We start from the raw sequence: 24,143 nt of genomic DNA, 5'->3' as shown, positions 1-24,143 counted from the left end.
CCATCAATAAGCTTTCTCTGATTTAACATCTAAGCTTTTGTCCCTTCCTGATTGAGTGCAGATCCAGGGCGCCCGGGAAACCTCGGGGTAACTATTGCGCCATATAAATCCAATAATTAATTTAATAACAAATAAATAGTTTCTCAGCTTCTGTATTACAATTGACCCAGATTACTTGAACATATGCCCAAACCTGATGGAGGAAAAACAATTATCTAAGGTAGAGTCTCTCAAGGTTCATAGTGACTTACGAGAGAGGCATCACGAGTTACCTCGAAGCCCAAACCTCTTCTTCGAACAAAAACACATTTCCGTGCTTGATGGTAAAAGTGTCAGAGAATATGGTTTACATGCTGGATACATATAGTTCCTTATTAATGTTGCAGACAGGTAATGCAATCCATTCTCAGGAACAGTGCAACAGGTATTTGCAATTATAGTTTAGGGCCTATGGGTTTCTAAAAGAGCGTTCGGTGAAACAGCTTTTCCAAAAGGTACAAGGACATAAGAGGTTCCATCTCTATTCACCTATTACATTTTTGTTATTCTTTTTCTGAAAGCAATGCATAATGAGCATAGCTAAATGTATGGCCATTATAACATCAGCAAGAATGTGGAACACATACGAATTGGCCTTATGGTCAAGGGTGATATGTATGTGGATAAAGATACCTTTCAAACCCAGTTACAGTATTTGCCTACTGTAATTTCAAAAAACTTCGGAACATCTAGGACAGGTTGACTGAGTAAATTGGGAATTTACGTTTGCCGCAAACACATTTTCACCAAATCTAACAAACACGCTTGTGTTACATCTTTAAACTTTCCAAATATCATAGGTGGGATTGTTCACCCATCTCTTATTCGCACCACTCCCACCCTCCACTTTAAGTGTCCATCGAATACCACCTAATCCCATATTTCTTCAGCACCCCCAAATCTAGTGTTACTAGAACAAGTATCGCAAAATGTTATGCAATTATGGTGTGTATCAGGACTTGTATTATTGATGTACAAAAACAAGTAGCGATGGGTAACATTCTTTAACGTTACCAAGTGGTCCTGTTTCAGTCCATTGTTGGTTTGCTCACAGTACCACCACATTGAGGGACCAACCTCATGCACATGAACCTTGGTCCTGAACTGTCAGACAACATAATCCCTGAACAAGAACAAAAGGCAATCCAAGACCATTTTCGGCCATTTTGGGCCTCTTTAGTGAGGTGCCATTTGAGCTTTATGGAAGAACATGGATCTGCATCTGGCCATGTGCGTTTTTTCTATTCTTGAGCAGACAAGGTGGTCAGGCAATGTGGCCTATCTGTTCTTACTGGAACAGGACCAAGGCTGTTGAAGGAAAAGAGAGTGGACTACAATATGGACCATAGTCATTATTATTAGTAGAGAGTAATTCAACAACTCCACTGATCACTTTGTTTTTCTCAGTAACATGCCAAAATGTGATTGAGGACCCAGATGTGGGTCCAATGCTTATTGTAGGAGCGGATTCAAGCTGTACTTCAATGAAGAATCCCAAAAAGACAAATTCTCAAATACCACCAGAACCATGGCCCATTTTTTTCAAGAAGGATCCGACGTACAATCTTCTCATAATTGCATTTAGAATGTGGAATTATTTGGATGATTTTACTGGAAGGATTCCCTCATCAATCTAGTGGAATAAAACCTGGTAAATTATCTCCTGCAAATCAGCCTCAAGGGGGAGAGCTAGTAAAATAAAAGATAATAAAAGTCAGCAGCTTCCTATAAAAAGCGCACCATGGCATGATAGCGCAAACCTAGGTATCTGAAAAATAATTACTCACAATGCTCATGACAGGTGCACTGTATGTTTTCACAGAATCCATAACAGTACTAACTGAGACAGAACTACTGACCTTCAGTAGTGACCAGAAAGAAATCTGAACGGACACGTTTTTCAGGGTTAAGTATTTGTTCACATGCAAAATGTTGTAACACACCCGCTGAACATCTGCCATACTCACTTTGAGATTCCCAATGCCGTTATCTCAGCTGGATGAGCATTGTCTTTACGATCAAATGCTGTATGCATAGTTAGTTTGCTTCTGAATACTAACTGTCTCTCCCATCTATAGCCTTCAAGTGAAAAGACGAAAAAGAATTACAAATAAATACTTAGATTGTCCAAATACACAAAATTAATATACAGTGGTTTACACAGGAACCATAAGGAACTAAAACTGCACATACACATTCATCACATTTCTTAGATTCAGGATTGACCCATTCATTGACAAACTATTTCAGATTACACGTACAGGGATATATCACTCAGTTCTTTCAATAGAGTTTTATTCTTCCTCTATCAACCATTTGTACCGCACATAATTTTGTACTAAAAAGAGAATTAAAGAATATTAAACGTTTCTTAATGTAATTGTACACACCTCTCATTTTTTGAAGCACGACACACTTGAATAGAGCAAGATAGGTAGGTGCATGCCAACTCCCTTTTAAAAAGAGACTTTGCAAGTTGATGACATAAAAGCTAAATATGCCAACAAAGGCACAAGACTAGGCTTAAGCAGAAAGTTGGGCAGTGAGCCATCAAATGATCTTTGTAACGGCAAGAAAAGTCTCAAAATATTTAGAAAATCATGAAGGCTATGTGGGAAGGATTATACCCCGATATGTTTGATGTCTCATGGGAGGCCTTGCACTGGACTTTGGATGGCAGGGTGCTGATAGGTTCAATGCCAACCAAACTCTACCTTATTCCCATCCTACCCTCTGACTCTCACCATTCCTCTGTAGGGTGTGCCCATTAGCCATTCACTGCACAGGTTATAAGTCCCCTGAGCAATGCAAGTATTAGTAACAGCCCATCTATCAAATGCAGCGGCTGAGCTCTGGGCCAACACTGCTTCTGTGACCGAGTGTCACAGGTACACAGCGTCACCACAAATGGCTCCCAACGAGCAGTGCTGCTGTGGGTCTCTATGGGTGTTCTCTTGCGCAATTAGATTTGTGTTTCTTTGTACACTTGTTGAGATTTTCCAATGCACTTCTGAGGTATGTGATTTTGTGTTTAGTGAGAAAGTGATGCAAACCTCTACTTCACTGGGGTAAATGAAGCGGCCCTATGCTTGGCAGGTTGCAAAGGGCACCGCACACAGCCTGTAGGTGGATTACTTCCCCAAATGCATATTCTTCAGTTCACCAGGCTGTGTTAAGTTGCATCAAGCTGTAAAACTTTCACAAAGTCATGTGCCATGTCCAGTGAACTAGGCTCTACTTGACATCTACACTGCTGTTATAATATAGTCAACAATCGCCCTCTGCTTCACTCACTAACGTATTCATGACCATTCAGACCCTTTTACTTTTGTATTGCCTCCAGGTAATGGCAGCACACTGCGGCCATATCAGAGTAAAAAACACAACAATAACAAGGGCAAAAATTCAATTTCCCTAATCCATTTCAAATACCATTACTTTTTTGAAGCTTTTAGATCCAGCCTGCCAATAGGCAAACACAGGAAGAAATGGTGAGCTCCATACTTACTATATGGCACAGAACGATGAGTCACCACACACTTACACATTTTCTGATATTGCAGTGATCTGGAGAGGTATTTTGTTTTGCCCAGTTGAAGACGTACTGACACACATATTCAAACATCCTTCAAATCCTTTCAAACCCTGCTGGCAGAATGTACTGCCCTATCCTCTCAATTTCAATTACATGAGCACCCCAAACTTGCACCTACCACTCCTCTGTTCACGTCACTTCAAATACAGGTAGTCTTCTTGAGGAGGCCCTAAAACAATCGCCCTACACCACACTATGTATGCAGATAAGTCCAAAGAATAGCTACGTATTCAAAACAAGTGAGAGAATGATATTGGCCATCCATTGACCACTATTGGATTGAGAGAAATCTGGGACTCCCTGGAACAGGTCTTAATTTATCACAAAATTAAATTGATACAATATAAATGACGGCCCAGAGCACACATTACGTCAGGAACACTCAGGCCATGGACCATGCTGGCAGAGGTATCGGCTGCTCTGCCACAGCTAGTTTGTTTTTGCACATAGTGGCAGAATGTGGTTGGCTGTCATCAACACCCTAAGCATCTTTGTATAAGGCTCTGAACACCTTTAAGCGATGCATTGCTTAATTTGAATGCTACTATTCAAGGAGTAACATCAAACAATTGCATACTGGCTATGTTGGACAGTATCAAGTCACACCCATTGACTTAACAGGCTTATCTGCACGGGCCATATGCAAAGGTGCTTCTTGGACATTCCAATCCCCTCAAAGGGAACTGTGAGAAATGTCTGGTGCAGCATTCTGAATCGTACCCAAAGTGATATATGATTTTGAAATACATGTCCTGCTTTAATTCTTGTTAAGCTATCTCCTCTTGAGTATCGCCATGAAAAGAGACAAACAGTGCTTTCCACTTTGAGTTGAATACAAAACAAGACCTAGAAATGCCAATGTTGTTTGTTTATACTATAAGCGTAGAGAAATGTCAACACAAAGCACTATTCGAATAGTCCTAGTGACAGAATGAGAATTGCTTCTGGGTACCCCTAAAAATCCATGAACGGCCACGATGTATATGTACATGATCTAAATAGGACATTTTCAGACAAGGTTAATGTTGAAATTATAAAAGCTATGACAAGGACACCAGTGGAAGTAAGACCTGTTTATTAACCATCCACTCTCCTCACTGGAGAGTGCACCAACGTTCTATTGTCAGCTTCAGGGCAGGGGATACCAAACGGGATAGGGGGAAGGGGTGGACGGAAAGTACCACTGGGAGATTACAGTTACAACACATCTCCCTTCCATATGGGGTGACAAAGAACAAAGGGATAGGACCCACAGTTGTGGAATTGAAGACATTCTATATCGCAATAAGGATGCTAAAATGAAAACAGAACATTACTCATGTGCAATTACAATATTATCAAAACTCCACCATTGACCATTTTCAAGTTGAACCACATTCTTAAGCACTTTAGCAATTTTACAAGGTGTGTAGTATTTACTTTGGGTGGCTCCCACTTTATTGTTCCTCCTGGCTTGTACCATGTCACCGACCTCCCACTGGGAATCCTTCACCCCATGTTTCGTGTCATACCACTGCTTGTAATTGTCTTGGTGTAGTTTGATCTTTTCCGCTGTTACCTTCCGATCCACTTCTCTAGCCTCACCACCACCCAACCAACTAGGATTCAACTTAGTACAAGGTTCTCTACCCCGCAATGCTACAAAGGTGAAATGCCTGGGACTTTATTCGGTGAGGTGTGGTATGCCCACACACATTTCCTAAGGGAACCTTTTATGTCATGTCCGTTGGTGGCAGCTAACTGGATATGATCCTTTAGGATTCTGTTTGCAAGCTCGACTAAGCCATTTGCTTTTGGGCAATACAAAGCTGTGGTCTCATGTTTAATGTTCATTTCGTTGAGAAATGCACGCATTTCTTCTGAGATGAACTGCACTCCGTTGTCTGTCAGCAAAGTCGCCGGTATGCCTTCTTCAACGAACACTCCATTCAAGAACTCAATCACCACCTTTGTGGTGACACTGTGCACAAACTTCTGCTTGATCCAAGGGGTTGTGTAATCAATTAAGACCAGCATGAATCTCTTCCTTTCTCCTAATTCCTGCATAGGTCCGATGATGTCCATGGCCAGCTTATTCCATGGTTTGGTTGGCACCTTTACTGGAGATAATGGTGCCTTCTGCACCGCCTTAGATTTGTCGCTTTTGGCGCACGCCCAGCAATCCTTTACAGCTTGTTCAGTCATGGCGTCCATCCTTGGGAATCAGAAACTGGTTCTGACTCTGGCTTTAGTAAGGCTTCGCCCCAGATGGCCTTCATGTGCTAAGTCAATAACCTTCTTTCTGAGGCCCTTGGGTGGAACTAATCTATGACTGCCATAGATTCTGCCTTTTATGAAACTTAATTTGTTTCTCACTTCCCAATACTCCTTTATGCCGGCTTCAAGTTCAATCTTCTTGTTCGGCCATCCTTTTTCCCTATATTCTTTTAGGGAACTTAACTCCCTGTTTTCTTTCATCTCTTCCTCCCATTCCTTTTCCGTGATCGCTGGCATCTCCGTCATTAGAATAGGACTGTCAAGGGCTTCTTCTGTTTCCCCCACTTCTGGTAATGGGGACCTTGACAGGAAATCCGCGATTTTATTCTCCTTACCCGGTACATACTCCACATTGAAGTTATAATGTTCCAGTCCCAGGATCCATCTGCTGATGCGAGGTGTACAATTTTCTAACCCCTTCACAGAGAATATGAAGGTGAGGGGTTTATGGTCGGTCCGGATGGTGAACCTTAAACCCCACAAGAAAAACTTGAAATGCCTAACTGCCCAGAAACAGGCCAGGGCCTCCCTTTCAATTACGGAATAATTCCGTTCAGGGTTTGTAAGGCTCCGGGATGCAAATGCAATAATCTCCTCTTTTCCATCTTTCTGTATCAAGGTCGCGCCCAGGCCCTTGTTGGAAGCATCTGTAGCCAGGATAGTTTTTTTTGATGCGTCAAATGTACCTAATGCTGGGGTAGTTACTAATTCCTCCTTTAACGATTTCACCACAGCATCATGATCCTCGTTCCATAAGAAATCTTTGTTTTTCTTCATAAGCTCTCTCATGGGTTCACACTTGGCAGTGAATTTGTCAACGTACTTGGACATATATTCTAAGAGCCCCAGGAAAGACTTTAGTTCTTCTTTGTTCTTTGGGCTGGGTGCTTCTTTTACCGCTTGGATTAAACTGCTCTTAGGTCTGAACCCGTGTTCTGTTATCTTGTGGCCCAAGTACTCAACTTCCTTCACTTTTATTTTGCATTTTTCTTTCTTTACAGTCAGTCCGGCCTCCATGAGTCTTCTGAAAACTTGTCTTATGACCCCATCATGTTCTTCCTCCGTCTGCCCATAGACGAGTATGTCGTCCTGGAAACACATGGTACGTTCAACTCCTTCTAAGATCTTCTGCATTGCTTTCTGGAATATGGCAGCTGCAGACGCCAGCCCAAAAGGCATCCGTTTAAACATGAATGCTCCGAATGGGGTGATGAACGCCGTGAGGGGTCTTGACTCAGGATGGAGTTCAATTTGGTGATATGCCATGGACAGGTCTATCACGCTGAAGTATTTGGCAGGGCCCATGGTGCTCAACATTTCGTTTATTATGGGCAAAGGATGTCTCTCCACCCATATATTGTCGTTTAGACTGCGCAAGTCCACACAAAGACGAATTCCTTCTCCGCTGGCTTTGGCCGCAATAACAATCAGGGCCAACCATTCTGAGCAGTTTATTGGTTGGATTATGTCTAACTCACATAGCTTGCGCAATTCCTCTTCTAGGGGTATTTGTAACTTGTGTGGCACTGGGCGTAGTTTATGTACAACTGGCCTAGCATTATACATTAACTTGATCCTGTGTTGGAACTTGTGTAGACAGCCAAGCTCCTCTTTAAATAGCTGCCCAAACTCTTCACAAATGTTATCACTTCTCAGGGACCTGTCTGTGAGCAAAACTTGTTCGGCACTATTGGGATCTAGGATGATACCCAGCTCTTTTTGGTGAACCCATCCCAGTAAATTAGACCCTGATTCCACTACATACACTGTCCCATACGTTTCCCTGTCCTTAAAACGTAGCTGCACATTTTTCATGCCTACCAAAGGTATTTTCCCTTTGTTATATCCTGTGGGAGAAATGTCAGGCATTTTCAATTGATTCACATTGCAATTTTCCATAGACACAAAATCATCTTTGTTAAGTAAGGTGTATGGAGAGCATGAGTCTGCGTACATTTCTACACGTTGGTCATCAAGGAAGACCTCACATTTGGGGTAAAAAAAAGTTAACAGTACTGTTTATGTCCTTTACTTGCAAGATTATTTTCCCACCTCTTTGCTCTATACACTTTACTTCCCTGGCTGCACTCTTCTCCATATTCCTTCCCTCATTTCTAGTATGCATTTCACCATTTCTACATACTCTCGCGAAATGCCCTCTCCTATTACATTTTTTACAAGTGACAAACCTTGCAGGACACTGGTAAAAAGTTGCAAAATGGTTATTGCTGCCACACCTGTAGCATTTGGGACCCTTCTCCTTAGACTCTCCTCTTACGCTGTAATTTTCTTTAGACTTCACCTTACACACTTCATTGCAGTCCTCCTCATCCTTTACAGAAGCTACTTCCTTCCCATTAGGTTTCATTTCTTTAATGCGTCTTGCTGTATGTTCTACTGACTTGGCTATTTTGATAGCTTCTCTTAACCCTGGGTTTTTGGCTAGTAATTTCTCTTGGATACGTGGGTTATTGGTGCATCTCACAAGTTGGTCCCTTATGAGGAAATCAGTTAAACGACCAAACTCACATAGCTGTGTCAGACCCCACAATGCAGCAATGAAATTTTGCACAGACTCTTGTTTACCTTGACATCTTTTGAAAAACTTATGGCGTTCTAACACCACATTTATCCTGTCCCCAAAATGTTTCTCTAACTTTCCCATAGTTTGCTCATACACATCAACATCAGTTTCATCCTCTCCCTCCTGTTCTAGCATAGGTAGAGACTCATAAACATTGCGCCCTTGTCTACCCAAATTGTGTAACAATATGTGTTTTTTCCTTTCTGCCTTGTACTTTTCACCGCCAACAGCTATTCAGCATGACTCAAATAATTTCACCCACTCCTTCCAACTGATTTCAGGTTCGCCTATTTCGTTCAGGAAGGGTGGGGGCTGCCATGGTTACCCTAAAATATACCTGGGGAATAGACAATGAGAACCTTTGACTACGCAACTACCACCTGACTTTGGTCATGCAAGGAACAAACAAACCCAGAAAATAATTCCCCTTCACAGTTTTACAATGGAAATCCGGTTACATTTGTTTAAAAGTCACAGTTCTGGTTAAATGTGGAGAACACTGAATGTCCTTCCTGTTCCACTCAGCCAGATGTATGATATCACTCACCACCGCAACAGGAAGAATGTACTTCTTGAAATCCACTGTTCGCCTTAGCTGGGGTGAGGGGATACTAATACAAAATCTCCCGCAAAGCAGCCTCTCAAGACGGCTGACCCAATGAACAATTTCACCAGCAAGGGTTAATTCCCACACAAAACACACGGCCCTTAGCTGCTGGTGCGCCGGGAGCGTCGTAGATTTCCGATTTAAGTCAGGTGACGCTTGAACATCCTGACAGGAAATTTCTCCTTCCGTCCTCTAGCTGCAGGCGAACGACGATCCACAGGCGGAACAGTTTCTCCCGACTCCTCTCTTGCGGCCAGATCGCACATGACCCAACCTACAAAACTCCTCGATTGAAGGAACAATGACTGTGGAACTCCCCCACGCTGACTGGAAACGGGGGCTGCAACACGACGCCTGGACACGCCAACGCCTCAGACGATCGCCTCCTATGTCGCGGACACACGGAGCCACCAGGAATTACGGCACAGCTCCTCACCCCGCCATGCACAGACACAGCTGTCACCACAGGACACCACACGCTTCCCCAGCTCCGAGGCAAGGATACTTCACAAAATTCAGGTGCGTGTTCCGTTAACTAATTTATGCTTCACGCCCATTCACTGCATGGACAGTATGTGTACCACATAGTCTCTTTTATGATCCAAGTAGCACTGCTGGCCTCGTTACCGACAAACGAGCCGCAGTTTTAACACTTAGGAACTAGAGTCCAAGGAGGAGGGGTTAGACTAAGGATTCCTTATTCGCCACCAAAGCCACGCAGAATACCCGCAGATCGCAAGTGGAAATCTCTCACTCCTGACCTTATCTTCTGCGGAAGACCGTCCAACCCACTGCTTACCGACTCGTGTATTTTCCTTTACCGATGGTCTAACGATCAGGCAGCAGTTTCTTCGGTGGCTATTCCTTAATCGCAAAGTTCTTCTTTTCTTCTTTTTTTTTTCCCCACACAAGCCTCAACTTCTTCTCTTGTGTGCGTGTGGAGAGAGCTTTTTTTTCCCCACACAAGCCTCAACTTCTTCTCTTGTGTGCGTGTGGAGAGAGCAGCCAAAGGGGAAATGGTTAACTACTGCCCCCTGCGCAGTTCCGTCGCCAGTGTTGAAATTATAAAAGCTATGACAAGGACACCAGTGGAAGTAAGACCTGTTTATTAACCATCCACTCTCCTCACTGGAGAGTGTACCAACGTTCTATTGTCAGCTTCAGGGCAGGGGATACCAAACGGGATAGGGGGAAGGGGTGGACGGAAAGTACCACTGGGAGATTAAAGTTACAACAGTTAAGCTTAGGGCTGAAGGTCAAATGCCCTGACGGTGAGTTGGTAGCCAAGTGCAGCAAGCAGTGCGAGTATATATACACACACACATATATATACACACACACACACACACACACACACACACACAAATATATACACATACACACACATATATATACATATATATACATATATTCCACAACACTCGTTCACCTTTCTTAAAGAACGACGTCCAGGCCAGCAAATTAGTTCAAAACTGGTGTTTTATTTCACAGCCCACTCAACGCGTTTCGGGAACCACTTCCCTTGCTCACGAGTAATTGTGTCTGTTTACAATCCAGTATTTAAAGGTGTGTCATGTGAATTAATTGTTAGGCAGTACATACACCGGAGCTTCATATTAAGTCCAAAATTATTGCTGTTACGACAGGGTCTCTGTGCTTACAGCATATTTGCCGCTATTAAATCTCATAACAGTAATTCCTAACAATTAATTTTGTTGCTCTAATAAGATGTCAATAATTTACAAAGATATTGAATGTGATTACCAATATACATTGCTAAATGAATGAGACACGCTGTTAATATAGCCACGCATTGCTGACAAGCACTTTGAATCTGTCTTCACAGCTCCAGATGAGCACTGAATCGGTAGTCTGTCTATTATGTTTGCTGTGTACTACGATCACATGACACACCTTTAAATACTGGATTGTAAACAGACACAATTACTCGTGATCAAGGGAAGTGGTTCCCGAAACGCGTTGAGTGTGCTGTGAAATAAAACACCAGTTTTGAACTATTTTGCTGGCCTGGACGTCGTTCTTTAAGAAAGGTGAACGAGTGTTGTGGAATACTTCGGGAGTGGAGATCCCGTTCCTGGCCCGCCGCTGCAAGTGGCCATTTATGCTTCGCGCAGACCTGTTTGTTGGATATATACATATATATACACACACACACACATATATGTACGAGTTACTTATCTTCTGTAATGATGTATCTGGTAGAGACTATTCTAGCCGCACATTCCTTTACGTAGAATTATCTCTAGGTGCGAGACTGGATCCGGAACACATTTTGCGACAGCATCCCTAAGCATCCCTGGGGACGGCACCACGTGACTCCACCCTGACGTCGTCCACGTACGTGACGTGTGCGAGAATATATAAATCCCACCCCGGCGCGCCTACGTCAGTTTTCTTGGGAGAACTTTTTCCTAACCACATCGTGGAGCCATCACAAACAAAAACTGTGAGAATACTGGAACAGTGTTGAAAAAGCCAGGCAACAGAAAGGGAAAAAACGAATGGTGAGGAACAGCACCATCCAGAACAGTGCCAGGCACTATGGTACCAAAAGACATGGAATGAAAGAATACAGCTCCTGCACAGCAAGCCTGCAAATAAATGCAACAACCTCCCCCAGGGCAGAAAACATGTGAAAAGTTGCACAGTAGGCAAAGAAGCCTGCAACCACCGCCCAGATCCGAGAAGGGTACAAGGCCAGAACTGAAGAGTAACTACCATTCATCCCCAGCCAACACCAGCAGGAAGAACATTTCCTGAAAAGGGGTTAAGGGCCGAGACCCAGCCAGGGACCTTGACCCCAAGGACTGTAAAGGAGTCAGAAATGTAAGCAATGAAAATAAGAAGAACACAAGCAACCCCACACTGGAGACCAGGGTGTAGGGGCGCCGAAGTGCCCACGAAACCACCAACCAGTCAACAGAAAGGAAGGAAGGTAGGAGAGCAAACAACAAGACGAGCATCCCCCTTGGAAGGAAGTAAGAAAAGGCACTCACATAGGACAACCACCCGGAGACAGGCGAGTGCCGAAGACCAAGAAAGGTTCTCGCAGAACGGGGAGGAAGGGCGGGTTGTGAAGGAATCTGCGGCTAGAATCGTCTCTACCAGATACATTGTTGCCGAAGGTAAGTAACTCGTACATCTGATAGAGACTACTAGCCACAGATTCCTTAACGTACAATAGATACCCTAGCCATACCCAAGGGGAAGGAGGGTCTGCGAGAGGACCTCTCCAGCTCAGACGAACATAAGACCCCAACAGGGGACAAGTCACAGAGACAGGGAAAATAGCCCAGTCCTCCCCAACAGGGTAAGAGTCACATGGACATGGGAAACACTACCCCCCTTCCCCCAAGCAGAAGAGAACCTCAGCATCGCGGAAGAACACCGGCCTCGCAGGGGATGTGGTATAACAACAAAAGAGGCAGCCCAGCCCTCACCAAGCAGGAGAAAGCAAGGGCAATACGCAAGGAGGCCAGTACAGCCCAAGCCCAGTCATTGTACCAGAGGCCCTCCACCGGAAGCCCCAGAGGTACAGGCAACGCAGAGGAAGAAGAGCAACCCACAGACTCCAAGGAGAAGGGGTAGAAATGAAAACAAGAGCCCTCTACCGGAAACACACCCAGTGAAGAGGGCAGCCAAATTCATCGTAGCTGGAAGTCAACAGGCCAGACAGAACAGCACCTCAGCAATAAGTCAGGCGGGAGAAGAAAAACATAGTCTAACAAGGCTCCCGCCAAACAAGAAGCAGGGGCGCCCGGTCCCACGCCAAGGCCCCTGGTCATAGATCAGAAGAGCAGGCGAATGCAGCTGGACGCTGACAAGCATCCATGAAACTAAACGTCCAGACCAAAGCGGCCAGGTAGGCGCAGCTGGACGCCGACAAGAGCCACGAAACTGAACGCTCAGACCACAGCGGTTCTCAACAAGGGCGAGGCCAGAAAAAATCCCGAACGACCAGCCGAAAGATAGGAGGAGAAACAAGTAGGACGAACCAAGTCGCCAATATAGGAAATGAACCCCTCCGGAAAACCAGACAGAGGACCAGGCCGAACGGCAGACAAAGGGCAAAAACACCGCAGCACAACGCCATAGCTGGCCCAGAAACCGCACCAGCGGCATACAGCGACACCAGGAAGGGCGAGGAACACACAAGAGGGAATCCACACCTGCCCAGCGGAAGATTGGGCCATACAATAGCTACAAGTACCCCACATAGGGTAGGACACGTCCCATGAAAGTATGGGAACCACTCTTAGGGAAGAAAATCCTGCATCAGAGAACAAAACTATAAACCTGCGGCAGAAACTACAGAAGGCTTAGAAACCAGGCAAAAAGTATATCCTTGCCAAAAAAGGGGCTGAACCAGCAGCCAACTGAAGAGAGGGGCCAACCAAGGGACCCTAAGGGCACAGCAAACCACACAGAAAGTGTAACAGCCACTCTAAACGGCAATGCTAGTAGCAAGTGGGATAACACCTCCGACCAAGTCCCCAAGGATCAACAAACCCGCCTACTGAGGAGGAGGAGGAGGAAGAGGGGGAGGAGGACGGAGCCCCACAAGAAGACGCTGAATGGCAGAGTCCGCATGAGTGTTAAACAGGAGGATCCCGTCAAAGGGTAGGTCAACCAGACGTTCCCTAATATTTTCAGGAAAAAAAGCATCATGTAGCCAAGCATGGCGACTGAGAGCCACAGTAGTGTCCATAGCACGGCAGAGAGCATCAGCAACATCCAAAGCCACAAAAAGAATAAATGCGGCCAACTCTCTACCATCCAACATATGGCCCCGCAGATAAGCACGGGCACCCTCATGGGAGACATGAGAAAGAAGGGACTCCACAGAGTCCCACAGGCTGGAAGTAGCCCTGGTCAACACACACAAAGTGTTAAGCGCCCGTAAGGCGGCACTGGAAGAAGCGAAGACATTACGCCCCCATGAATCTAACCACTAGGCCTCCCGAGATGGAGGAAACAACACCACAGGCAAGCACAGAAAGGCATTCCTCAGAAGAGCGCCTTGAGAAGAAGGATGGAAGGAAAGACAGCCCGGGTCATGCAGAGCCGGACGGTGGCGATGCAGGAGCACCTGAGGCACCGGATCGCCTGTGGCAGGGCGCCCCTAAGCCCCCATAAGAGAATTATGAGTGACGGTTCGAAAGGAAGGAACAACTCCCGTCCACTAGAGCCCTGGTGGAGAACTTCGAAGAGGTTGTCTGTAGGAAATGGAGTGAAAGGTTTGCCCATCCTCAGAATACCAGCAGCTGTGGAAGTAGCCCGAACAAAGGCCACACTGGCCTCAGTAGGGCGCCGCGGAGTAGAAAGCAATTCCTCAGTGGGCGACGGCTGCAGACTGAGCCGTCCGTCCCAATGTCCAGCTGCAGGAGGAAGCGGCAGCCCCGGAATAGTGGGGGGTCAACAGAAGAGTGGGGAACCTGAGGGGCTCCAATGGAAGGCGGAGACGCCGGTGGAAAGGCGAGCTGCGAGCCATGGAAAGAAGGGTTCGAGGATTTAGGCCATGGGGATGGCAAAGAGCCCTCCCTGGAAGATGCCGGTGAAAAGGCAACAATAAGGCGCCCCATCTCCAGCGAGGAAGACACCAACAGATGACATACCTCCTGAGATCAAAGAACCTAGGAAGACGAATCAAGAACCCAACGCCGCTGTCGCTCCGTGGAGTCTGCCACCGGCGCCTGACCGACGTTGGTCGGCGCCGGAGGGGGCACTTGCGGTGCCGCGTCGACCTCTGCCACCACATGCTCCCCAGGAGACGGGGAGGGGTTGACGGCGAAGGAACGACGCCAAAAAGGCACCGGCTCGGCATCAGACGGGGCTGCCGCCCGCGTTGAGAACTGAGGGGGCCTCAGAAAAGCACCCCAATGCCCAGCCTCCACCCGCGACTCCACCAGAGCTGTGGAGGAAGGCTCCCGGCGCCGACTCGGTCGATGTCGAGGCAGGCTCCCACGTAGAGGACCGAGTGGTACTCGGGGGCAAGCCCGGAGTCTTGGGGATCTCCTGCGACGCCACAGGGAGCCCGTAGGAATTTGCGGCGAGGCAGGGACGCCAGGTGCAGAAATAGGAGGCCCTGAAGGACCACACCTCAACAACACCACCCTCCTACGTCCTGAAGCCGAAACCTTCGGCGCAGGGGCCGGAGCCACCAGCGACTCCACGTAAGTCCCCGCGCGAGGCAAAGAATCCACGGACGTCTGAGGAGGTGGAGGAGGGGCCAAAGAAGCCTGCAGAGCTGCAGCGTATTCGGTCATTTGGGCCCTAGCAGCCCCGATGCCGGGAAACGGCGAGTAAGAAGGCGACAGGCGGGGTCGCATATCCCGAGGGGAGCCGGCGCCCACCGCAGGAGGAGGACAGGACTTCGGAGACAAGCTGAAGGACCTACCAGCCGGCGAACCACGGCCCTGGGGCCACGGCGGATAATGTCGCAGACAAAACCGGCGGCTTCTTGCTTCCGAGGTAGGAGACAGACACTGGGATGACACCAACCTGGACAAGTGCACCGACAGCAATTTCATACGGCGCTCCCGCCGCGTTTTAGGTTTAAGGTGCTGACGAAAGGCGTCGCAATCCGTCGAGTCGTGGTGCTCGCCCAGGCACCACATGCAGATCGGGTGAGGGTCCGTCGCAGACATGGAACGTGCACAAGAGGTACACGTCTTGAAGCCCGACGGCATTCGCACACTGTTCCACTACGCCGAAGCGTGAAAAGGAATGGAAGACCTGAAAACAGGCCAAGACACAATCCGGATCCGCAGAAAAAAACTGATGTAGGCGCGCCGGGGTGGGACTTATGTATCCTCGCTGAGGTCACGTACGCGGACGACGTCAGGGCGGAGTCACGTGGTGCCGTCCTCCCGGCACGCAGGGATGCTGTGGCAAAACGTTTTCCGGATCCAGTCTCATGCCTGGGGATAATTCTACGTTAAGAAATCTACGGCTAGTACTCTCTATCAGATATATATACATATACATACACACACATACATATATACACACACATATACATAAATACACACATACACACACACACACACACACACACACTCATATATATATATATATATATATATATATATATATATATATATATATATATATATATATACACATATATTCCACTCCAAAGTTCACCATTAAATGCCCTGCCGAACTCAATGACGGTGCTACCGTTATGTGGAGCTGGAACCACAGTAAGTATCCAAAACAGTCCCAAAGGGAAAACGAAGCACTTACGGAATAAAATTTATATAATTTATTGGACAAATGTTGATGGTAAAATTATAAAATTAGAAGTAGAAAGAGAACTGCTGCATTGAGTTCCTAGTTCAGCCCGCAAAGCCGCCATGTCAATGCGTTTTACGTTGCCACAATGGCAGCTATGAAACGATATGCACGTACGCACTTTATAATCTAAAACTGAACATGTTGTTTACCATCAGGAACTGTCTGATTGATTATGAGGCAAATGAAAAAGTTTGTAAAAGAAACTGTACTTAGAACTATAAATGTCATGTTAATGGAACTTTTCAATTGAATGTGATGTATGACAGTTTAATAACTGGTTATCAAGCGTTGTTGGGATTGAAAATTATTTGAAATTTGTGCATGATGGCATTACTATTTACCTTACTTCGCTTGCTAGAAATAGCAATAAGAATTGCCCCTTTTTTTAATGAGTATTTCTTCAAGGAAGTAGGCATTTATATGGAAAAGCAAAAGTGGCTTGTGTTGTGAAGAAGGCTGCGGTTAGCTGCCAAAACACATAGACAATAACACATATGTAAGAAAAAACAAGCCAGAGTGAAAACCAACGGCGTGCCGGTTTCGTCCTTTTTGATTAAACAGGGAGTTTTGTTTGTTTGTATGTATATTTTATATATATATATATATATATATATATATATATATATATATATATATATATATATATATATATATATATATATATATATATATATATATATATATATCCAATATATACACATATATACACACACACACACACATATATATATATATACACACTGCACTCTGTTGCTGTATGTTTAAGAAAACTAAATCCAATTCTTTAAAAGTTTGTTAGCTGGTGTAAGCACACTTGCTGTGCACAATGCTAGTAACAGAATCTAGTACTGTGAATAGTTTGTTTAAAAATGAAGAATAATCGATGTGGACCCTGGATTATGTTTCTCCCATGTCGATGACTGGAATCCAATAATGTCACAATTGCCCCCAGGTCGCGCAGCAATATATAAAGCTAAACCTGTTGAAATGGAATAATAGCTAACTTCCCAGACAGTCACATATACATATATATATATATATATATATGTTAGCTTTCCAAAAATGTCATTAGATAATCTAGAAAATGACCCTAGGATTCCACTATAAACAGGTTGTCTTATTTTGCTTACCCAGTTTGAGTTTACTGTAGCTCCTTGGTTCTGTGCTGTTAACGTGGGTACTGTTCTGAGGTTGTGGGTACTGTACTTTAATGTTCCCCTCAGAATAGTTGACAAAAATGAAGCCATCCTTTTCATCCAAACTCAGATGATCCGACCATCGTCTTGAATCATCCGAGCCACTATCTCCCGACCATGTCCCTGCCCTTCCGGATGACACTCGACACCTGTAGTTGGCACTAGAATTGCTCTGACTCTCTTTGGGCTTGGTTTCCTGGTTTACACTTTGATCCTCAGCATCTGAGTCACTGCTGTCATCATCCTGGGCTTCTTGTCCTATGATGGATAACAAAAACCCATAAGTATGACAGACACAGAAAAGCAAGCATAGAATGTATAGTAAAAAGCAAATACTTGGCTATTAAAGTTGTTAGCTGTAGCATCTGTTATGTGGTAGTTTCTGGGAAATTTGTTAATTTGTCGTTCACTGACTCTGCCGAAAGAGGAATCAGTCTCAGCGATATGAAGAGTGTGGTGGCATTGATACAAAAGGGGTATAGTGAGCAGACAGACTTAAGTTAAAATAAAAAAATAAAAAGACGTGATGGCAGTAACAGGACTATCAAATGAGATACTTACTTTATTCATTCCTAAACCTGTTTTAGTAAAACACATTTAAACATACAGCCTCAATCCAGGATTTAAGTTTATTCAAACTGCAAGTGGGAACCTCCAAGAGGTGTTTAGTAACAGAAAATCCAAACTAAATAAGAGTAACTTTAATGCAAGTGTAGACCTATATTCATGATTGTCCAACCAAAACCCAAAATGTTATCTTTCTTTTGTCACCGGTGTTCACACTGGAAGCCCCACTGAGTTTTTTTCCACTCACTGGATGTTATCACCAGTATAAAAGGGCCATCAGTCGAGGCTGTTTCCTCTAAGATCCAAAAGCTTCTGTGACACAAATCTAATCCAAAGCCATTTTTATGGAGGAGGGCACCATCACAAGAAATAATTGCTCAAAAGAAGCCAGCGATTGACGCATATCTCCACCTGGGGCTGTATTATAGAAATGCCCCGGGGACGCAACAGGCATGTGCGCCCGCTTTGTGCGCTCCCAGGGCACTTTGGTATTAAAGAAGGGGCCTCAAATAAGTGTGCAACACCCTTCTGTAATACAGATAGTGCTGTTGCACATGTAGTGCTAGCTCTACCTAAAGAGGGCATTCCCTCATTTGCATGGGGGCGTGGCCCCATGCAAATAAGGGAATCTCTTTACTTCTGCTCCCCCACCATATTATGGACGCATGTACAAAGGCAAAGAAGCTGTCAGAAGGTGCAATAAAGAACAAGTTACTTACCTTCGGTAAAGATATATCTGTAAGAGACATATATTAGTTATAGATTCCTTACATTAGAATTAACCCCAGGTGTCAGACTGGATCTGGAGGAATTTTTTCGTACCAGTGCCCCTGCGCCTCAGTAGGTGGCTTTGGTCCGACTCCACATTCGTCGTCGGTATCATGATCGCCGGGATGATGTCGCGGTAACTACTTAGACGCCGCCCCTGAGTGCTGATGTCAGTTCTTTACACGAAATTCCACACCAGAAACGCAGAGCCATGCAAGACACTGACCACAGGTGCACAAAACTAGGGCCTGAAAGGGAGTCTCTAACTATAGAAGTCAGTTTGCAGAACGGGGAGGATGGGTAAGGCGGTAAGGAATCTATAACTAATATATGTCTCTTACAGATATATCATTTCCGAAGGTAAGTAACTTGCTCATCTGAAAGAGACTATTAGTTATAGATTACTTACCTTAGAAAAGATACCCCAGCAATACCAACCCCGGAGGTTCACACCAGAAAGTCCTGGAGAACAGAACGGCCAAAGAAACAATCTCTCCGGACTTGAGTATCCAGGCAATAATGTTTAGTGAATGTGTGCAAAGATGCCCATGTGGCCGCCTGGCAGATTTCACTAAGGGGGACTCCACGTCCCAAAGCAGTAGTGGCTGCAGTCGCCCTGGTGGAATGGGCGTACAGTCCTATTGGAGGCTCCTTTTTCGCCAAGGAATAAAAGATCTTAATGCAAAGGACGACCCATCTAGAGATGGTCCATTTTTGCATGGCCCAAACTTTCTTGGCACCCACATAGCCAACAGAGTTGATCGTCCACCCGGAATTGTTCTGTGCGATCCAAATAAAAGGATAACACACGTTTTGGATCCAGACGGTGGAGTCTCTCCTCCTCCTTGGAGGGATGCAGGGGCGGAAAGAAGGTGGGCAAAGTGATGGTCTGTCCTATGTGGAAAGAGGTAACCACTTTTGAAAGAAAAGAAGATCTAGTTCCAAGGACAACCTTGTCCGGATGAACAGCAAGGAAAGGAGGTTTGGAAGAAAAAGCCTGAAGCTCATTCACCGTGCGAGCCGAGGTGATGGCAACCAGAAAAGCAGTCTTTAGAGTCAAGAGTCTGAGAGGACAATTATGTAGTTGCTCGAAAGAAGCACACATAAGGTAAGTCAAGACCAGATTCAAGTCCCACTGGGGCATTACGAAAGGAATATGAGGATAGAGAGGAGTAATGCCCATTAGAAATCTATTTACAGTAGGGGATTTGAAAAGAGAAGACTGATCAGGAAGGCGAAGGAAGGCCAAAATGGCCAAAAGATAGCCTTTTAGGGTGCCCAGAGCAGAGCTCTGCAGGGCAAAGAAAGAATGAATAGGAGAACCTCTAGGAGAGGGGGCCGAAAGGGGACCCACAGCCTTTGCTGTGCACCATGCCATAAATGTGTTCCATTTACAGGCATATACTGTTTTAGTGGAGGGACGCCTGGCTGCCAAGATGACATTACAGACCTCGGGAGGAAGGTTGAAAGGTGTCAACTGTCGCTGCTCAATCTCCATGCAAGGAGGTGGAGGCTGGACAGGTTCGGGTGGAGGACCGTCCCCTGTTGCTGCGACAGAAGATCCTCCCGAAAAATTAGTCTGATCGGAGGATCAATGGCCATGTTCAAGAGCTCGGGATAGCAGACTCTTTGTGCCTAGTCTGGAGCCACAAGAATGACTTGGCTCGGTTGTGCTTCATCTTCTTCAGCACTTTGGGGCGAAGTGGTATAGGCAGAAAGGAGTACAGAAGACTGCAACTCCACTCGCGATGAAAAGCATCGCTGAGGGAGTGCCGCCATGGAAATTCCAACGCGCAGAACCGCTGACATTGCGCGTTCTCTCCTGTGGCGAACAGATCTAAACAAGGCTCTCCCCACTGCTGAAAGAGACCTTGCATCACCTCCGAGTGAAGATGCCATTCGTGATCCATCATGCACCTGCGGCTGAGTTTGTCTGCCCTGGCGTTCAGGTAACCTGCCAGGTATTGAACCACAAAGGACATGCCCTGATGTTCGAGCCATGTCCAAAGATAAAGAGCCTCCTGACATTGGGTCCACGACCCCACCCCATCCTGTTTGTTGCAGTATTACATGGCGGTGGTTTTGTCTGTTAACATCAGCACCACTCTACCCTTGACAGAAGGAAGGATTGCTTTCAGTGCAAGACGGATCACCCAGAGCTCCAGAAGGTTGATGTGGAGACCGGACTCCGCCAGAGACCAGAGGCCTCTGATCTCCGCCTCTCCCATGAGGCCGCCCCATCCCAGAATTGACGCATCTGTCACCACTGTAAAGTAAGGTTGGGGAAGGGAGGGGATCTGAAGCGGACCCAATCCTGGTTCGTTAGCCACCACTGCAATTGGTGTGCAGTGCCCTCCGAGATCTGGATGCAATCAGAAAGATTCCCCTGATGCTGTACCCACTGGAACTTTAGTGCCCACTGCAGAGCCCACATATGCCACCTGGCATAATCCACCAGGAGGATATGAGGCCCAGCAGCTTCAGGGTCATTCTCACTGAAACCCAGGATAGAGGCTGAAACATTGGAACCATAGCCCGAATATCCCGGACTCGCTGCTCGGGAGGATAGGCCTGAAACTGCGCTGTATTGAGAACCGCTCCAATGAAAAGGAACTTCTGAGAGACAATCAGGTGCGACTTCTGCACATTGATAGTGAACCCCAGTGAATGCAGGAGGTCCGTCGTAGTCTGGAGGTGGGAGACGACAGCCTGGTGCGATCCCGCCTTCAACAGCCAGTCTTTGAGATAGGGGAAGACTGGAACCCCTGATCTGCGCAGATGAGCTGTGACCACCATCATTACTTTTGGGAACACCACTCAGGGGCGCTGGCATGGCAAAAGGGGAGCACAGTAAACTGAAAATGTTTGTGGCCTACTGTCAACCGTAGGTAATGCCTGTGGGCCAGCAGGACGGGGATGTGGAAATAGGCGTCCTGCAAGTCCGACGCTACCATCCAGTCTCCAGGGTCGAGAGCAGATCGAACCTGAGCCAATGTCAACATTTTCAACTTCTCCTTCTGGAGGAAGCAGTTGACGTCCCTGAGGGCTAAGATAGGACACAGGCATTTATTCTTCTTGGGTACCGGGAAGTAGAGGGAGTAGCAACCACAGCCTACTTCTGGCACAGGGATGCACTTGATGGCTCCCTTGGGCAAGAGAGGCATAACTTCCTGGTGGAGAAGGGCCACATGATCCTCCGACATGTGATGGAATGTTGGCGGCATGGAAGGAGGGGTAGTCTCGAAGGGGGGGGGGAGTAGCCCTTTGGACTGTCAGCAAAACCCACCTGCCCGGAGTGATGTTTTGCCAGGGGGGGATGGGGGGGGGGTGATGGTGGATCCTGCTGCCAACTGGCAACTGGTGGCCCAGAAAGGTTGGAGTAGGAAGGTTTTGAGGCTGCTGCAGAGGGGGCATCGGTGGAGTGGCCTGCCTGCTGGTCCCCGGACCCATGGCGCTGGGTCCCACATTCCCAGCCGCGCAGAGGCTGGGTAGCTTGCGCGGCTGTGACTCTGGGTGGAACGTGGTGGGGCACCCCTTCCGTAGCCACAAAAGTGGTGAAAAGCAGACTGCAAGGAGCAAGAGGTTTTAGCGAGGCCCAAGGATCTGGCCATAGCCCTAGAATCCTTGAAGCGCTCGAGCCCGCTGTCCGTCTTGTCGCCTAACAAGCGACGGCCATCAAAGGGTCGATTGAACATCGCCAAAGAAGCCAGTGGACCTCAGCCAGATGTAGAGTCTCAGGGCTACTGATGTTGAAATCATCCTGCCTAGCGAGTTGGCAGTGTACAGCCCACATCGAATGGCGAACTTCGCTGCATCTCTCCACTCTGCGACTGCCTGGGCCTCCTCAAGGGACTGTGGCAGTACCTGCACAACCGTGTCCACACAAAGTGGGTGTAACGGCTCAAGAGACATGTGGTGTTCACCGACCGCAGTCCTAAGCTGGCGGAAGAAAACATCTTCTTCCCAAGATGGTCCAGCTTCTTGTATTCCCTATCTGGGGGAGCAGTAGGGAAATGTGCCTTTGGAGGTCGAGGCTTGGACCACCAAGCTCTCAGGGGTAGGGTGTTGGGAGAGGAAAATGGGGTTGGCCGGGTGGTGGCGTTGGGCAATCAACCTATCCACAGGAGCCCCTGTGCTGGGCTTGGACCAAGAGCCCAGAAGGGTGTCTATGAGGGCCTCATTGAACGGCAGCAGAAGTCCCGAAGAGGTTGCTGCCGGTTGAAGCACCTCAGTCAAGAGGTTGGTCCGGACAGCCACCGTAGGTCAACTGGCGCAGATCCGCATCCAGGCCTGGATCCCTGCGGCGCCGAGGCCGGAGCCGTCGGCATCAAAGGCCTAGAACCCCCAGCTGAGTCTGCCGCTCCCAAAGGCGCTTCGGCCGAGTCGGGCTGCCCAAAGATGGAATGGAGGGCTTCGTAAAAGGTACGAAGTTAGACAGGGGTTGCTCAGACTCCAGGGAAGGGAGGGAAACTCGGAGCTGACCAAACAGGCTCTGTGGGCGGAGCAGAAGAACGACGACCTTCCAAGTCCCACGTCGGATCGGCTGACGGATGAGGGGGGAGGGGAAGAAGCACCATCGCTCTTCCTCTTCTTTTTGTGCTTCAATTTACCGGAAGATGAAGACTTTGATGAGGAGTGATGGTGGTGACTCTGCTACTGGTCCCGCGACATTTCTCTCGACCGGGAACTCGAGTTGCGCGGAGCTGATTGCTGGGCCTCGAAAAGCTTTTGGGACCGCTCCCACAAAGAGTTCGTGTTCATGGCCCGACAGTAGGAGCACGACTTCGGGTCATGATCCCGCTCCAGAAACCAGAAGCACACAAGGTGTAAGTCTGTAACTGACATCAACTTGTGGCAGGAGTCACAAGGTTTGAAGCTGGTAGGCCGATGGGACATCCCTAACTGCACCAGAAGTCAAAACGACTCGAAAAGAGGTTGACAAAAGTAAAAAAAATAGCTAGTCAAAAAGTGACTAATGGTACAGCTCTTTCTGGATCTGCGCTGGCTGGCGCGGAAAAAGAAAGAACGGACGTCAGCGTGCAGGGGCGGCGTCTGAGTAGATACTGCAACTTCATCCTGGTGATCACGACGATGAACGCTGAGTCGACAAATGCCGAGTCGACCGACGCCACCTACCGACGTGGAGGGGTACTGCTACGAAAACATTTCTCCGGATCCAGTCTGACGCCTGGGGGTAATTCTAAGGTAAGG

General features: G+C 46.9%; 1 protein-coding gene across 3 annotated transcripts in view; it reads right to left on the bottom strand.

The window, feature by feature from the left end:
* The window catches only part of WDFY3 (WD repeat and FYVE domain containing 3), a 1,930,620-nt gene that overhangs the window by 67,997 nt on the left and 1,838,480 nt on the right, over nucleotides 1–24,143 (bottom strand). For all 3 annotated transcript variants that reach the window (XM_078676292.1, XM_078676293.1, XM_078676294.1), the window contains 2 exons: nucleotides 17,532–17,855; nucleotides 2,007–2,118 (listed from right to left, as the gene is read on the bottom strand). In XM_078676292.1, the coding sequence (XP_078532418.1) occupies nucleotides 2,007–2,118; nucleotides 17,532–17,855 (436 nt within the window). The remainder of the gene's footprint in view (nucleotides 1–2,006; nucleotides 2,119–17,531; nucleotides 17,856–24,143) is intronic.

This window comes from Lissotriton helveticus, chromosome 2_1, assembly GCF_964261635.1.
Source record: "Lissotriton helveticus chromosome 2_1, aLisHel1.1, whole genome shotgun sequence".
In the NCBI taxonomy this organism is placed as follows: Eukaryota; Metazoa; Chordata; class Amphibia; order Caudata; family Salamandridae; genus Lissotriton; species Lissotriton helveticus.
Note: the sequence above shows the minus strand (reverse complement) of the source record. Positions and strands in the feature narration are given on the sequence as shown.